General features: G+C 50.1%; 8 protein-coding genes and 1 non-coding gene across 9 annotated transcripts; 6 read left to right on the forward strand and 3 right to left on the reverse strand.

The window, feature by feature from the left end:
- Nucleotides 1-107: 107 nt before the first annotated feature.
- Nucleotides 108-1326, reverse strand: BO94DRAFT_610072 (uncharacterized protein; the record flags this gene model as incomplete). Its single annotated transcript, XM_025616601.1, has 2 exons — nucleotides 273-1326; nucleotides 108-219 (listed from the first exon to the last, which is right to left on the reverse strand). Exons 1-2 carry the CDS (start codon nucleotides 1061-1063, stop codon nucleotides 108-110), a joined length of 903 nt encoding a protein of 300 aa, XP_025471388.1. The 5' UTR covers nucleotides 1064-1326.
- A 281-nt stretch (nucleotides 1327-1607) lies between these two features.
- BO94DRAFT_582017 (uncharacterized protein) lies at nucleotides 1608-2347 on the forward strand (the record flags this gene model as incomplete). Its single annotated transcript, XM_025615447.1, has 2 exons — nucleotides 1608-1981; nucleotides 2038-2347. The coding sequence occupies 2 exons, from the start codon at nucleotides 1608-1610 to the stop codon at nucleotides 2345-2347; spliced, it is 684 nt and encodes a 227-aa protein (XP_025471389.1).
- An 840-nt stretch (nucleotides 2348-3187) lies between these two features.
- BO94DRAFT_457915 (uncharacterized protein) lies at nucleotides 3188-4625 on the forward strand (the record flags this gene model as incomplete). Its single annotated transcript, XM_025607768.1, has 4 exons — nucleotides 3188-3518; nucleotides 3576-3991; nucleotides 4057-4226; nucleotides 4298-4625. 4 exons carry the CDS (start codon nucleotides 3188-3190, stop codon nucleotides 4623-4625), a joined length of 1245 nt encoding a protein of 414 aa, XP_025471390.1.
- Nucleotides 4626-4939: 314 nt separating this feature from the next.
- Nucleotides 4940-7155, forward strand: BO94DRAFT_280254 (carboxylesterase family protein). Its single transcript, XM_025606620.1, has 3 exons — nucleotides 4940-5180; nucleotides 5229-5708; nucleotides 5753-7155. Exons 1-3 carry the CDS (start codon nucleotides 5058-5060, stop codon nucleotides 6824-6826), a joined length of 1677 nt encoding a protein of 558 aa, XP_025471391.1. The 5' UTR covers nucleotides 4940-5057; the 3' UTR covers nucleotides 6827-7155.
- Nucleotides 7156-8353: 1198 nt separating this feature from the next.
- Nucleotides 8354-9721, forward strand: BO94DRAFT_621095 (uncharacterized protein). Its single transcript, XM_025616972.1, has 2 exons — nucleotides 8354-8664; nucleotides 8717-9721. The coding sequence occupies exons 1-2, from the start codon at nucleotides 8500-8502 to the stop codon at nucleotides 9545-9547; spliced, it is 996 nt and encodes a 331-aa protein (XP_025471392.1). The 5' UTR covers nucleotides 8354-8499; the 3' UTR covers nucleotides 9548-9721.
- An 18-nt stretch (nucleotides 9722-9739) lies between these two features.
- BO94DRAFT_t75 lies at nucleotides 9740-9811 on the forward strand. The gene has a single exon. It is a non-coding gene; the product is annotated as a tRNA-Arg (tRNA).
- Nucleotides 9812-10403: 592 nt separating this feature from the next.
- On the reverse strand, nucleotides 10404-10815 carry BO94DRAFT_582021 (uncharacterized protein; the record flags this gene model as incomplete). Its single annotated transcript, XM_025615448.1, has 2 exons — nucleotides 10404-10733; nucleotides 10795-10815. 2 exons carry the CDS (start codon nucleotides 10813-10815, stop codon nucleotides 10404-10406), a joined length of 351 nt encoding a protein of 116 aa, XP_025471393.1.
- A 2529-nt stretch (nucleotides 10816-13344) lies between these two features.
- On the forward strand, nucleotides 13345-14076 carry BO94DRAFT_531576 (uncharacterized protein). Its single transcript, XM_025610932.1, has 3 exons — nucleotides 13345-13855; nucleotides 13919-13986; nucleotides 14041-14076. Exons 1-3 carry the CDS (start codon nucleotides 13521-13523, stop codon nucleotides 14049-14051), a joined length of 414 nt encoding a protein of 137 aa, XP_025471394.1. The 5' UTR covers nucleotides 13345-13520; the 3' UTR covers nucleotides 14052-14076.
- A 705-nt stretch (nucleotides 14077-14781) lies between these two features.
- BO94DRAFT_621098 (GMC family oxidoreductase) lies at nucleotides 14782-16666 on the reverse strand (the record flags this gene model as incomplete). The annotated part of the gene is made up of 2 exons (XM_025616973.1): nucleotides 14782-16380; nucleotides 16436-16666. The coding sequence occupies 2 exons, from the start codon at nucleotides 16664-16666 to the stop codon at nucleotides 14782-14784; spliced, it is 1830 nt and encodes a 609-aa protein (XP_025471395.1).
- Nucleotides 16667-16753: the final 87 nt, after the last annotated feature.

A 16753-nucleotide genomic window follows, 5' to 3' on the forward strand; every position in this document is an offset into this window, starting at 1 on the left:
TATTCTGGACCAGTGGTCGTCACTTTCCTGCACGGTGAGCCCAAGAACTAGAAGCCCCAGCGTCAACATATGAGAATCTTTCTCGATAGTGAACGGTCCCACGCATCTCAACTCAAGAAATTCGCGCGTCCTCGCGTCTGCTCCATTCTGGCCAGTGATATAGTGAAAAGCGCCCATGTGAGGTAAATTTCATTCAAATGTTCTGAGAATAGGAGATACCTAAAATGACGTTAAGTAAGGCTCTTCATTGCGCCAGTATCAGTGGAACTTACCTTTTTTTTGGGCGTCCATTTTGAACGCAATCCACGATATGAGCCAGCATCTCCAAGCCCATCTGCATCAGGGTTTGCTCTGGGTTCGCAAAAAGCAGGAAGGGGTTTGCTTCCACTACGGCGAGCACATTCCCAGTTTTTCGGTCCCTCAAACACCCATCGTTAATACTTCGTATCTTGGCGTGTCCTAGGTTGCAATCCAATCTCTTCTTCTTGACGTCCCAGTTGAGCCTGGCACGCTCGCAAGTAAGCGTCAATGCCGAGAGCAAGGCCATGAGTGAAACCTTGACGATGTCTACTCCCTCCCTATAGGACGTTCTATCCGGAAGTATCAAGGACCCGTCGGAAAAATTGGTCATCGTCTCTTCCATCAAGGTTCCAAGGTCATACTCCTCGATGTTGGTCACTTCAGACGGGTCACTGTCATCCATCTCGATATCCTCCTGGGTATCAGTCGTACTGTCAAGTTCTTCCTCCTGGATATCTGTCGTGTCGTCTGGTTCTTCCTCCTGGGTATCAATCGTACTGTCCAGTTCTTTATCAAATACTCCCCCCAATGACCTCGTATTTGAAGATGGGCCCCATGTCTGCTTTAATATCATGCTCGTCTTCTGCAGAATAACCAGTTGCAATGCGCGTGCCCACGTAAAAGCGCCCAGGGGGGTGGCCTGTCCTAACGGAGGTTGAACTGCCCTGTTGGTAGCAATATCTTCGATATATGCAGCAAATTCAGAGGCATCGTTTTTGAGATGGTTACTAACGTATCTCTTAACATCTTCCGACATTCCCATGATGCCATCATGTTTCAGTGATCGGACAGTGACAAACTTCCACAAAATCCTGGTTGTTAGGAAGTGTAATCGAACTGGATCATGGTCCTGGCTTGGACCCCAGTGGGGTTAGACGCAAAAGCAACCATCGTTACGTACGCTGTTGAAGGTGAAATACTGCTAGCGCAAGATCAGAGTTGGTAAATGCTCACTCAACCATCACATGGCCACATTTAGTCGCCTGGAGAATTCATGTATAGTATATGAGAGTAGGACTAGCCGGTTAGAGATAGCCTACTGTGGCTTGCCGGCCAAATGAGAACCTCTCATTCACTTCCATCTTCATAAAGAAATGACTAATTTTTGTATCTCCCTTGGCTGTGACTAATTATGCCATTAAATTTGGGACTAAGTTGATTGATGTCTGGGGCTTTCGTCCAAACGCGGTTTAGCTTGATACCTATTAGAAGGTTCCATCCATTCTCGGAGAGTGGTTTGACACTGCTCATCATCATTCTTCCCCCTTTCATCACTCCTACTTACATCGCCGTCCCTATCTTCCACAATGTTCTCTAAAAAAGAGCTTACTTCGAAGGGTATGAGCTATCCGAGAGAGTACAAGGCCCTCGACACCTTATACCGTCATCTTGCTACATTGGAGCAACAATACCTCTCTGATGACGAAGCAGAAAGCTTCGAGGTCAGATTTTCGGGATTTGACATCTCAACGGGGCAGACTTCTAAGGGCACGGGTTCCTTTTTCCTGCCAAACCCCGGCGAAGAGTACAACGTTTCTGGTGCACAGATCGAATATGATGAGTTCGCACACCACCGCGGTGAAAAGGAGACCCTTGGACGCCTAGACTCTCTGACCAACACTTATATGGAGTATGGTGCCGCTCTGGCGCAGAAGTTCCAACCACCATCCAAGTCCATTCTGTACGTGATTTCCAAAGGCTTCCATGAATTGACTAATGTTTGGGTCATTAGTATAGGTTTGCCGGTCCAATGTCGGACCGGAGAATGATAATCCGCGGCGTAGAGTATACGAAGATTGAAGCCGCTCAACAATTCGCTGAGCCCCGCACGTCGCATCGTGTTCTGGTTACGTACAGTACTAATCGGATGGAAGATCGTGTGACTGTGTCGGAGTTGGAAATAATGGTCAGCTGGGTTCTAGGAGGCATGGGAGCTCAGACATATGCATACTGGCGGAAGAATCTTCGGGCCTCTGATCTTCATATGACATTTCCGGTGGGTGGAGTTCCCAATATGCCCTCTGTCTCTCTGTTGCTTTTTTCCTAAGCAAGTACCTTCGGGCTTGATTTGGAGAACAAGGCTGAGATGAACCAATCACTTGAAACTAACTCAGCTGCAGATCCTTTTGCTCTCGTTTCTGATGCCATCCCACTGCCGAGTGATCCAGGGATACTTCCGTGACGGTCAGTTACACATCCAGTCCACGAAACCCTACGACTTCAGAGGACCTGAATATATCAAGACCATGAATATGTTCTTGAAATGGTCTGATCCAGTTGCTTGCGGCAATACGAGGCTGGCCGGTGTACCAGTTCAGGGCAAATCTGTACACGGAAAAGAACCTTCCATCATGATCAGGGGTGGGAATATTCCTTCATCACCAGAAAAATCACAGCTGAATCCATCGCATGCTGAACGGCATGGAGCGCAAGATAAGGAGACTATAAGCCGACGAACCAAGGAGTCCCCATATCTGCCCACTAGAATGTCTCTCTTACTTTTCGTCCTTATTTGTATTTCCTTGTTTGCTTTTTACCTTTTCATTTTTCTGTGTTTTCTTTGTATGGCTCGCACGGAAAACCCTCATGGCAGATTTACTGCTCTACCTGGTATTATTCTTTTACCATTTAGGCACCAACTTACATCATGTGTCTTATTTTTGGAAACCAAGAACTAATATATTCATCGGCCTCTGCAGTCATTCCACAAAAAGTAAGATGTTTGTGCTATCAAGATAAGCCACCTAAGATAGCGGAGGTAAGCAAGCTCGCCGGCGTGCGGGGTAAAACCCGCCGTGGCATTTCCCCTCTTCTCTTCTTCTTCTCCCGTCGCAATGCTTTCCAGCTACCCCCATTCCTCACCTTACCTGAGAGGACTCCAACTACAATGGCTTCTGATTCCACCCCTCTGCCATCTGCCCCACGCGTCGACATCAGCCCAAACATTGTCCTCCAACCCCCTCTTTCACGATGTGGCAAAGGACCAGGTCTCATAATTATCAGACCGGACAACGTGGCAAAGTATCAAGACAAAAACACAAGCCTGGATCCAGAACCTCTGCAAAAATGGGCCGAGGAGAGCTACGCAGTAGTGCAAATCACCCTTGATCAACCGGCCTGTTTCACCCCCTCTGCCGGCTTCGATACATTCAAAGCCGCCGTAGAAGCATTGACTGCTCTGGAGGAATGTACCAACAAGGACAAATTCGGGCTTCTAAGTTGGTACACCCTCTCACAAATGCACAACATCCCATGTATACTAACATAGACGCAAGTCTACGGCGAAGTGTCCAACTTCGGCCCCCAATTCGCGCAGAGTCTGCCATCCTGTATCGCTAAAACTCCCATCGCGGCAATCGTCTACCACAGTCTTTGGGAGGAGATTCCCGACCTCCCAGTCTTGACTCACGCCCCTGGCTCGCATCCTCCCGTTACCCATAGGACTCAGTACTCCTATCCCGACGTGGAGTCCTCTGGATTCATCATCCCCGGCCACCCCGACTTCAAATACTCCACCGCCAGCGTAGCTCACACCCGCACGCTCACCTTCCTCAAACCCATCCTCAATGGCCCATACTTCGACCTCGAGAAAATCTGGGAGGAGCACACTTATTATGAGTTTGTGGAGCGATCGGTCGAGAAAACCATGGCAACAATGGTTCAGGAACCATACGTGAACCATATACCAACGGTACCCACCCACCCAATACCCCAACCACAAACCAACAGCTAACATGTGCATTATGATATTAATAGATCACCGGCGGAATCGGCCGCGCCAAACTCACTAATTTCTACCTCCACCACTTTATATTCAAAAACCCCAAGGACACAAATCTGGAACTGATCAGTCGGACAGTGGGAATAGATCGCGTCGTGGACGAGTTCATCGCCTCCCTTACCCATTCAGAGCAGATAGATTGGTTGTATGTTCTATCCATCCATCTGCCTACATCCACATATAGCACAATCCTTATACTAAGAAAAAAAATATCAGACTCCCCGGTATCCCCCCAACCCACAAACCGCTCCGCATCCCCTGCACATCCGTCGTCAACATCCGCGGCGACCGCCTCTACCACGAACACATCTCCTGGGACCAAGCGACCGTTCTCATGCAACTAGACCTCTTACCTGAGTTCCTACACTTCCCGTACCCACTCTCCGGGGACCGACGGCCCGCACCCGGGAAGAAATTCGAGGTTAGGACTCCGGCTGCGGGGATACACACGGCAGATAAATTACGGGATGGGAAGGCGGTGGAGTCGAATACCATGATATTAGATGCTGAAGATGGACATTGTGTTCGGGAGGTGGATGCGTGAACCGGTTGTGTGTGGGTGGGTGACTTGGTGTTTGGTATGTTGGTTTTTTCTTGACCTTGGATGTTGGAATTTCCGGATTCGGAAAGGAATGACCACAGTCCGGGGGACCATCGTTCCCGGGGTATATCATGATGGTCTGATTGTTATACTGCCTTCGTGTATAATTCTTGCACGTATAGGTATGCATATGGAACTAAGGGATAGTATATAGTATTGATTTCCTCAACTTTTGAAGGAAACCATTACTAGTATCTATCTAATTGGACTCTGACTCCTCCTATCCGACGATGCGAAAACGAGGATGTGAATCTATCTCCGATACTACGCTCAGCACGAAGTCTACTTCAGCGATGTGAAGAAAAGAACCTAGAATCATCTTTATCACTTGGCGGTTGAAATTTAAGTTTTGTCGAGAATGCTTATTGGGCTATCATGATCATGCATCTTATCATGGAGTGTTATCTTCTCTTTTCTCTTTTCTCGATATGCTTGGCCTCGACTTCGATGCCGGTGGTGGATCTGGGATATGAGTTGCATCAAGCAATCTCTCTTGATGTAATTCCTCTCCTTATCAGACATGGGCCCATATACTGACCGAGGCAGGAAACAACCCAGACTTACAATTTTAGCAATATCCGCTACGCTGCACCCCCGATAGACGACCGGCGCTTTCTGCCACCGCTTCCTCCCATTGAAAATCGCACGGAGATTCAGAATGGGTCTGTTGGACGTGTTTGTCCCCAGGGAGTACCGATATGGAGTGCGGAAATCATGGTCCCGTTTTTGGAGAGCGTGCTCTTAGGCACGCAGTTCAACCAGTCGGGCAACGTCAGTGATTACCCGGTTGTTTGGCCGCCGGGAGATTCGAGAATCACGGAGGACTGTCTATTCTTGGATGCGGTGGTACCGAAGGGCGTCTTTGAAGGAAGAAGTGGTGGGGGGGACGCGTCTGCACCGGTGCTGGTTTGGATTAATGGGGGTGGATACATTGCCGGTGACAAGTCTGAAAGGGATCCAAAAGGTCTCTTTATGAGGAGTATGGACACTGGGGAGGAGTTCATTTATGTTGCTCTTAACTATCGGGTGAGTTCTGCATTCCAGTTGCATGGACGTAGCTGACTTGCTAGTTGGGCGCCTTTGGCTGGTTGTCGGATACCGAGGGCATGGCCAATGCTGGTCTGTATGACCAACGGCTGGCTCTAGAGTGGGTGAGGCAGTACATCGGTCTCTTCGGCGGGGATCTCAGTCGGGTCACCGTCATGGGCGAGTCCGCTGGTGGGGGATCCATCATCCATCAGATCGCAGCAGTAGCACGTGGGCCGAATGGAACTGCGGACGATCTGCCCTTTCAGCAAGCCATCATTCAGAGTCCGACCTGGTACCCACTTTCGGTGGAGCAGCAACAGTCTAATTTACGTCAGTTCCTGGACCTGCTCAACGTGACATCTATCCAAGAAGCGCGCCGTCTTCCCTCGAGTCAACTAATGGCGGCGAATGCCCACCAGATAGCCACCACGCCGGTGTATGGGACCTTCACGTATGGGCCGGTCGTTGACGGGAGCCTCGTTCCGGACTTGCCGAGCCGGGCTATGCTTGCTCCTAACTTCAAATGGAAGAACCTCCGCGTTATGACGAGCCATACGTCCAACGAAGGTTTGGCGTTTACTCCACCAGATGGCGCCAATAGTACAGCCTATCCGTCCATTATTGAGGCTTATGTCCCGAGTCTAACGCCGGAAGTGATGGAGGACATAGCTCGCAACTTCTACCCACCCAGGTACAACATCTCGTCCGCTGAAAGCCTGGGATACGGCAGTCCACTAGAAAGGACAGCCCTCACTGTGAGCGACGCATTTTTCCGATGCAAGAACCTCTATCTCAACTCAGTCTTCGACACTGCATACGCGTCCGTCTTCAATGTGCAGCCGGCATTGCACTCCCAAGACCTAGCTTTCACGTTCTATAACCACTCTCGGCCAGATATGAAGGTGGGTTTGTTCGATGAAGAACTCGCTTTCACGATGCAGGATTACATTATCTCATTCGTACGACAGGGCTATCCATCATCGGCAAATGCGACGGATTGGGAGGTATATGCAAACGACGGACACGTGCTAAATATGGAACTGCAGGACGTAGCGATGATTGCGGACCCGATAGACAAGAATCGGTGTCGGCTCTGGTGGAATCTCAGCGGGTGAAGTGGTTGCTGTCTCGGAATCGAATCTGATCAAAATTGATCCGAGACAGAGTGATTCTGCATGCTTTACTTGTATTTGAGGAAATGTGGGTGACTGCAACCAAACCGTGCTACCCTGCCGATGATCACCGCGGGAAAGAGCCGCATCTGAGCGCCGCAAAATCAGGCAGTTGTCAATAGCCTCTGATCGGAGTAAGACACCACCGAAGAATTTTAACCAACCCGCACTAAACTAATCCGTAGTTTGACAACCATTGGCGCGGTATAAATAGCAGCACTTGCCGCTAATGGGCGAGCTAAAGAGCTTGGCCTGGGCGACTACCACAGCGCGATGAGCTTGACCCAAACGTGACGGTCGCAAGTACCCGCAAGGCACAGCATCGTTGCGGTGAATTCAACCTTGTTCTGAAAAGTTGGTAGCCTTCCGATGGCTAGTCCAAGTAGCCTATAGCCTATCGAATACAAGATGTCCATGGCTGCCTACGGTGTCCGTGGACCCCGCATGCTGGCAGCCTAGCGATCCGAAAAGTCTGTTCGTGAAGGCGTCGGAGGATTTTCGGGGGGGCGCTCGGCAAGATAAAGGGGTGGAAACTGGAAAGAGACGTCGGAATTGTAAATTGGCCAAGGGATCGACAGCGAGTGAATTTCCACCTAATAATATGAGCTCACATCCGGGCGTGGGAATTTTAAAGGATGGCACGGTCGGAGTCAGCCGCAGTGGTGGGCAAGGTCATTGGCAGGATGTCAGGGGCCAAGGTCGCAGAATGAGACGGAGCAATTTTGGCCAGGGGTTGAGACCACTCTCGATAACCTATTGCTAAGCTTCCCACGCCTATGATTGCATCGGATTATCGGCTATGCCGCCCATGGCCCGTGGGGGCCAGCGAGGCTTTGCAATTGGCAGGTTCGAGTCGGAGAGGCTTTAGTTGGAGCCCAAGGGTTCATCGCGTGCAAAGTGGATCGGATGTCTCGCACTAATCCAAGACAGCTGGCCAGGAATAGACGGTGACTTAGCGAGTAGCGAGTAGCAACAGGGGCGGCGATGGTGGTGGTGGTGGTGCCCGTCAAGTCTTCTGGATGTTTCAGGTGGACGGATCATTGCATGGACTGGGGGATGCTGACAGGAGAAATGCTGGGGGCGGTTTGGCAAAAGCAGCAAAGAAAGCCAGGAAGAGCATAAAGAAAGGTTGATGGCCCCCAAGAAGAAGGCCGGGAAACCAACGGCGGAGAGACGCGAAGAGGCTGTGTTGGTTGAAGGTTCAGTTGTTGGTGCCGCCGATCGATCAAATCAGCAGCCAGCAGTTGCCCGGCCGGTCAATCAGGGTCACTCAGCCTTAGTCTAGTACTAGATGGTTGTACCATAGTAGTACGGACTAATTCTAGTCCAGTTTAATAATATTGCTGAAATGGCACTGACCCAATCGCTTTTCGGCCCCTCCGTTAGACTTTAGTGTCCAATGTTGTCATCGGCTGTGATTAGTTCGCTTTATATGCTTCGCCCGGTCGCCTTTCTGCTGCCTGAGTTCCCCAGCCGTGGCTCTCTCTCTCGTCTCGTCTCGTCTCGTCTCTCGTTGCCTTGTTGTTTATAAACTTTCCCCCGCGCCGTTCTCTCTCACCAACCTCAGACATTCTTTACCTCCCCTACATTCGCTCACCATATCCATCACCATCAGCATGTTGTTTCGCCTTGCTCTGTGCATCAGCACGGCAGCCGCTGCAGCTCTGCCAGCAGCCCAGCAGCAGGTCACTGCCAACTCGCATCAAATCAATCTTCCCGCCGTGCCTTGCGCTTTCTCCGACTCCAGCTGCTCCGAGGCTCTCGATCCCATCTCACATCTGGTATGTGTTGCGGTGACGCAGTCTGCCATTTCATACTAACGATCATCATCAGACCATCGACTTCTCCACCCAAAATGGCAGCCTACTCGCCAACAAGCAATCCATCTTTCCAGCTTCCGTCCCCATGCAATTCACCGCAGACCGCAAATGGGATAACTCCATTCAACCCGTTCAAGTGACCTTCTCCTTGGATGTCCGACCCCTCCCCATTCGTCCCGGCGCCGGCCTGGGTGAGGTTTACTACATGAAACTCCGTCTCTTTGACCAGCACGGTCGCCCTGCCACCCAGAACACTGTTGCCATCAGCCTGCTGAGCGATGCCCACGGTAATCTGCAACTCGCCATGATCGATCCGAACGGTAGCCGCGAGTACGGTCACGGAAACCGAGTCTGGCAAATGAAGGCCTGGAAAGCACAACTCGAAACCTACTACCATTCCGCAAAAGAAGCCGTCAAGAGCTGCATCAAGCCAGGGCACTCGATTGCCGAAGAGCACGAACACCACTACGAACACGAGCACAAGCAACCCTCCCACACTTCAGACTCCCACGACCACCGTCACCCATCCACCAAATACCCTCCCGTCTTCAAGAACGGCCAAAGCGGCGGATTCTTCTGGGCTGGAAGTGAGCAGAGCATCATGAAGATTGCCCGCCCCGTCATCCTCCCCGCCCTGATGGGAATTCTCGCCGGTGGAGTTGCCTGCGTCATTGGATTCCTACTGGGTCGTCTCGTCATCTCAATCTACCTTTGCGCAGCGAGTCGCCGGGAGCAAAGAATCCCCATCATCCACATCGAAGACGGCGAGATATTTTCCGAAAAAGACGCCCTTCTTGAGCATTACAGCGATCAGGAACCTGACGCCCGCCAATCTTGCCAATAACTTTCCTTCCTTCCTTTTTTTATACCTTTCATCCTTTCTCTATGTGACCACCTCTCTTTGGCTCCATTTATGATATCCAATGTAGCATAGCATACCCTTCTGACTTACCTACTCAAAATGCAAAATGAATGGAATGATTCAACCCCCCTCCATCTGACTATAACCCACTTTACCACCCCCTATATTCAACAAGGCCGGCTGGCCCAATGGTAAGGCGCTTGACTACGGATCAAGAGATTGCAGGTTCGAATCCTGCGTCGGTCAACTTTTTGAAGTTTTGTTTGTGCGTGGTGGGTTGGTGGGTTGGTGGGTTGGTGGGTGGGTGTTCGCCGAGATTTTTTTTTTTTTTGGGTACGGCTCCACATTTGCATCCGAGATGAGAACTGAGCCCCATCGCGGGATGGATGATGGACTGCGATCACTCACCATAAATCATATCGCTAGTTTGCACTAGTTAAGATTGCAATTTCTGGTAAGTGGTAACAATGGGATTGGTCTTTTTGGGTGATAGTAGGTTGATGCATATTTTTCTTATCCTGGTGTGATTTGCAGAGGTGGTTGGAATGGGTTTTGTTGTTGTGTCGGAGGATTTTTGGAAATATATTAAACTACTAGTACTATATTTTGTTGATTTACTCACCTTGGAATTCATCCACTGGCTGAGAGTTATCTCTTTTGGTCTATTTGGGAAATTCTAACATATTTTCTGGAAGTTTTTATGAAAGAGTTGTGCTATCTTTCTATGTTTGTGTGACATCATATATGGACTTAGATGTTTATAGGGAAGTTGTTAGTTATTCTCATTCACTGCTTCTCACTACTTGCACATCTATCCATATATTGACATGTTTATAGTTTAAACACACTCAACTCCCAAACTAACCAACGTGACATCAGCCTCAAAACACTGCTTCTCGCTGTCCACGTCCACGGTTTCGAACAAGGAGTCTGCGGCACATCCCGCCTCGGTGTATGTGTTCAACACGGGGGTGGTCGAGTCATCGCATGCGCCTGAGAACACGTACGCGGTGAATGACTTGATGGGGATGTTTTCGACGTTGACGCAGTAGGAGGCGGCGACGTTGGTGGCGGTGACGCTGGGGGAGGTGCAGTTGGTGAAGTAGTAGCCTGCGTAGGAGACGAGGGGGCTGGAGAGGGCAAGGGTGGGGAGGGCGAGGAGGGTAGCCTGTTGGTTGTTAGACTTTGGTCGTGGGTAGGCGTATAGATAGAAGAGTGGGGAGATGTACCTTGGAGAGAACGGACTTCATCTTGGCTTTTGGTTTTGGTTTTGAGGTTGGGTTGATGGTATTGTTTGGGGATGTATGAGAGGGAAGCTTGGTGGATGCGTTGGAGGAAAATCCATGGGGTATTGAGGTATTAATATACCTGGACTGCTGAGGTGCGTCTGCTGGCAGGTGGTATAGTTGTCAGGCGATGAGGGAATTATCGCGTATCGTCAGGGTTCTTTCTCTTGTGGCGGCTTACTCTGCAAGATGGGTGGATGCTGGGTTACGTATGCTTTCTGCTTGATTGAGGTTAGAGATAGGTTCGGTTTGGTGATGGTTCGTAGAGCTTAGCCTGTCTTGGAATGGTGATCTCGTATCTGATGGAGGTTAACGGTTAGTGGGAAGAAGGATTCATCTGATGAGTGCTTAGATCTGCATGTGCCCGGGGTTCTGCAATTGAAGATAAAGCTGAGTGATAGGTGATGTTAGACCTAGGATGTGGTATAAGTCAGTTTGTTCTCAATCGAATGACACCGTGGTTCCTCTCCCAAACCTGTTCTCAGGCAAGGTGAATTCAATCCTTCCCAGCGTCCAACCCCCTGACTATGGGCACATTCTATCCGGAGTAGCAGCCCGATATTATATAAGACTGTAGATCCTTACGGTAGGTGGATATCATCAGTCCTGCACATCCATAATGTTTAGATAATGCTTAGATGAGATGGCATGGCCACGGGCACCGATGCCAAGACGAGCGGACATTCTTGGCACGGTCATGGGCCGTGCCGAGGTGGGCTGGACCGTCAGGCTCGGAACCTGAGTTGGGTTTGCTTTGATGGAAGTTAATCTGCCCAGTGCTCAGCATTCTAACAGCTCGTGTTCTTTATTAGCAAGGACATATCACCAGGCACAAGGGGTCTGGTCTTCTGATGGCTTGGTTGAGCGGAATGAAGGGTCCACTGTACCCATCGGTTCTGCAGATGTCATCTTTCAAAGCTGAAGAAGGGTTGCCTCGTATTGCTAAGCCTCTTTAGGCCTAGAGACATTCTGGGGCTGCATGCTTCGGTTAAAGTTGCCTGGATTGCCGTGCGACGCACCTCGAAGAGTCCTCGCCTACCTTAATAGGAATTTGGTCACTTAAATCCATTCATCTCAAATTCTTGTCTGGTGATGTAGCAAAGCACGTGAAAAAGGATTGGGGACTTGACTGCCTTTGTTTACTCTGGCGCGCATCCGGGAAGTGGAGCCGAACGTGTTCCTGCGCTTTTTGACATGACCTTAGCGATGATGATGAATGGGATACCACCTGCTTATATGGGCGGATAGAGAACAGGTTGGGATTCCGGTTCATGGCTATCTGGATATGTGAGCCTGTGAGGGTCAGCTCAAGACAAGTTGCAGCAAGATCTCGGATGGTGTCATAACCTTACCCTCTTAAAGCCCTTATTCATGGCCAGTGCTCAGTAAGCTGCCGAAGTTATATAAGTGTTGTGCCTGAAGCGGTAGGCTCCACAGGTCAGTGCGTCCCCACGGGATTGCCGCCTTCTCAACCGAGTACTTTGACATGTCTGTCAGACTACTTCAGAATGAGTCCATAGGAGAATCTAGTAAGTGTTTCGGATTCCACCACTATCATGATAGAGTTTATGGCTTTGACTGATACTTATATCGAGACTACCTGGTTTAGAATATGACCGTTTCCCATCTCCCTTCGACCGATAAAATTCCGACACGGCAAAGGGGAAACAAAAAGAGGCCTACTCCGAGGCCTTTCCCGTGAACGCTTGAGCTAGAGTCATACCTGGCATGTGGCAGCTGCTACCCATGTTACTATGACGTTCTATGACATCGACGTGGGAAAGGGAGAGCCCATGGTATAGCACTGGATATAAGTGCACCATATGTGGCTTTTTAGGGATATCACATGTTTGAATGTGTCAAAGATACAGCTTATCGAGGAAGCGTATGCATTTCTCTGGCGATTCTGAAGTACACGATGACAGACAACATAACACATAAGGGTTACATGTCCTGCCGATTTGGACTTGAGCACAGACAACAAAGAGTATTGTGGGATAGCAATACTGTGAAAAATCGTCGGTAGTGAGGAATGGTAGGACAGCATTTGGAAACAATAGGAGGTAAGATATAAGCATTGGCTAAGCAGAACTCTTAATCTTCGGAATGCAGCTACTGTCGCCCATGAAAAATGGGGAAGGAAATTCTCCGAACAGAAGCACCTTCCAATTCAACCAATGAGATCTCGAAGCGGATTAACAACACCATCCATGATGGCGGTGCCACGTCTGATCTGATGTCACCGCAGATCGGCCACCAAGCGGCACAGCGCTCCTTTGACATCATAGCGGAAACTATCATCCACTCACATCATTTATCCTTTCGGCATATCGTCATACCCCCGACTGTGGACCTGGATATGCTATCTTTTCTGGGGTAAACACAGCATCGCATACGCGGATTATAGGATGACCCGACCTTAAGGCGACATGTCACGTTATTATTGTTTATGTCGCTTATAGGTCAGATAAGTATTGTACAAGCTCTATACACCATCTATCCTGAATTGCCACTGACGTGTGAGCCCCTCAGACCTAGTCAAGAAGAAAGATTTATACACCATAACCCTCACCATCCCAACCACCTACAATCTCTCATCCATTCCCACACATCCAAAACCATACAGCGCCCCATCACAATCAATCCAGCACTACTTTTTATCAAACAAAATGCCCCTCTTCCATCACTCAAGTTCCTCCGACCGGAGCAGCATCGACGACCCGAACACCACATCTTCCCGGCGCCGCTCCCGCCGCTCCTCTGCCTCTCACTCAAATCACTCAAATCACTCCTCTTCCTCTTCCCCCTCCTCCCATCGCCACAGCCACTCTCTCTTCGGAAGCAGCAGAAAGAATGAAGACCAGTCCGTTTTCGCCGCGAAAGAACAAGTCTCGCGCGCAGAGGCAGCAGAACGCGAAGCCGACCGGGCACTGATCGCTTCTCGACGGGCAGTGCGTGAAGCCAGAGAGCATGTGAAGCGGTTGGATGAGGAGGCAAGAGTTGAGTATGTCATTCTCCTACTCAAAAAAATACTGATGAGACCAGATAAGCTAATGATAACCGACAGGGCGCGCGCAGCGAAGATGAAGCAGGACCAGGTGAAGTCTATTACGAAGAGGGCAAAGCCGCTAGGCAGTATGTGATTGCTATTCTTCGCTTCTTGTGTCAGTACTGACTGATTAATCTCAGGACATGCATGAGCTGTCGCCCATTGATATGGATACCTCTTGGTCAGGAGACTTCATCCCCTGGGTTTTCGGGGATCTCTCCTGACCGTGTACACTACCACGCTATGCTGATTAAATACGTTTAGAGCACTTTTAGGATATGGTTACTTTTCGGATACGAATTTATGAGATATGACTTATGCCTTGATATGTCTGTACTATATAAGATGATTTAATAATCCATTACTTTTGCCACCTTAGTACGTCACGCACTGTGTTTCGCTATCGGTATTGTCTGTAGCACCGATATGACCGCTTGGACTTGGACTGGATCATTAATGTACGGCTCATCTTGGTGCGATACACTGTACGCGGAGAATATTAGAACCCAGAATACGGGGTTGGACAGGTAGCTTTATACAGGTCAGGTAAATGAGACACTTGCTGTCTTATTCTCTTCGCTGCGGGACTCATCCTTCTTCTTCCTCCTGAACTAGCTCTCTTCATCAGCACCAGGCCATTATTTCATCGAATTATCATCATTGCTAGACAGCCGACAATAATGTATCTGCCTAGAACTCTACAGGAGAAAGGTAGGAAACTTCTCGTTTTTCAGGGAGTGTCATACAGCTTGTATCGTGCCTCTGTGCTTGAAAATGGTCAGAAATGAGGCAGGAATATTATCTAGAAAGGCCAGAACATTTGAGAACTCCATAGTTGGCAATCATTATTCGTCATCCCGCAGCCATGACTGATCACGTAACTAGGCTAGTCTATCCTCCTTGATGATGTCGGCTGCCTTCTCTGCTACAGCATATACCGTCGTCTGGATGTTGCCGCGAGGAATCAATGGGATCACACTGGCGTCCACCACGCGCATATTTCGACATCCATACACCCGCAGCCGCTCATCTACCACACCCCCAATCTCCCGAGGCATCATAGCTGCTGTTCCGGTGACATGATAGTGAGCCAGGATGCGGTCCCGGGTAAGCTCACGCGCCGTATCTAAAGACGATACGCGCTCTGAGTGATGCAAGCGACGTCCGTTTAGTTTGATCAAAGATGCCATCGGCTCTGTGGCTGCCAGCGTCTCCATCCACTGTACATGACGAGCGTGTAGCTCTAGGTCAAGTGGGTGTGACAGCATGCGTGGGTCAAAGGTCGGCAGTGCTGTCGGGTCGGATGAGGCCAGGTGGACCGAGCCTCGGGAGAATGGCCTGTTCAGCGCAGCGACAATACTAACAAAACACTCTGGCTCCGTCATGGCGAAAATCCCTTTCATGCTTGGACCCTTCTCGGGGGTAACCTGGAACGGCGCCATCGTGTACTGCCCTGTTGGCTCATCCACATCTTCAAGGAGTTGCCGCAAGATGCGATACTGCGCGGCCCAGTTGGACGGAACTTCCTTGTCCAGGTATTTCTCCAAAAGGCCCTGTAGCTCACCATCTTGCAGTTCGGGCAGAGTCATGAATGCCGAGGAAATCGAACAGAGACCCAATGGCCCGGCGCCTGAGGTTTGCCATGCTTCCATGGCGGCTTTAGCAATGTCGGGGTTCCGTAACGCCTCTGCTGTCACTTGGCCATCGGCAGCCTCCCAGCTGAAAGGGACAAAGCCATGCTCCTGCAAATTCTCACCAACGTTGGGGTTATCAACGAAGGTATGAATTCCATGCTCCTGCAGGCGACTGGCGTCACCGATTCCGGAAAGCTCCAAAAGATGCGGCGTTTTGATTGTGCCCGCAGCAATGATAACTTCTGCTCCAGCGGCTACTGTGCGCTGAATGCCATCATTACCGATAAATTGAATACCGGTCGCTACATTTTCACCATCCTGTGTCTCTTTGAGCAATACCTTTTCCACGAGAGCTTCGGTGACGACTCGGAGGTTTGGCCGTTGAGCAACATCGGAAGTATAGTAGGCGGCGCCCGCATGACTACGCGTTCGCGAGGTTGCATGGATGCTGCCTGGGATGCAGAAGCCGCCATTGGCCCGTCCCGAGAATGGGTCTCCAGTCACCTTGTGGTTCAGCGTCTCAAACGTCCGAGGCCAGGCAGTCACAAAACTTGGAAAGGGTCCATCGCCGAAAGAGACGTGCATAGGCCCACTGGTGCCTTGCACAGCCGGGTCAATATAATGTAGCGATAGCTGGTCACGAACCTCATCTGACGGCGGAGTGAACGTTTGCGACTTTCGCATGTAGCTGGACAGAGACTCCCAGTTCCAACCAGGGTTTCCCAGTTGTTCCCACGAATCGAAATCGCTGCGGCTGGGGTAGATGACCATACCCAGATTGATGGCGGAGGAGCCTCCTAGTGTGCGACCGCGGGGCTCTGCGATGCATCGGCCGTTCAGTGCTTCCTGATCCAATTAATATTTGCACAGCAGAAAAGATTGGATCTAGTCGAAGGCGTACCTGAGGTGGGCTAGTAATACACCAGTCGAATTCGGGGTCGGAGAAGGTACTGGCTGCCAGGGCAGGCGCAGCGATACGGGGATCATCGAGGCGATTGCTTCCAGCCTCCAGAACGAGAACACTCACTGCCGGGTCTTCTGTCAACCGGCTGGCGACGACTAACCCGGCGGTTCCTCCTCCAACTATGACATAGTCGTACTCCGGACGAAGGTCCGACAAGGTTGATGCCATTCTTAATGCAGCGGAAAGTGCAGGGCTCAGAATTGTCGCTGAGGTGGAATTGACTTCCCTTATTTATTATAACCCGCCTGCCTCAAA

The sequence above is a fragment of the Aspergillus sclerotioniger genome (assembly GCF_003184525.1).
Source record: "Aspergillus sclerotioniger CBS 115572 chromosome Unknown BO94scaffold_4, whole genome shotgun sequence".
In the NCBI taxonomy this organism is placed as follows: Eukaryota; Fungi; Ascomycota; class Eurotiomycetes; order Eurotiales; family Aspergillaceae; genus Aspergillus; species Aspergillus sclerotioniger.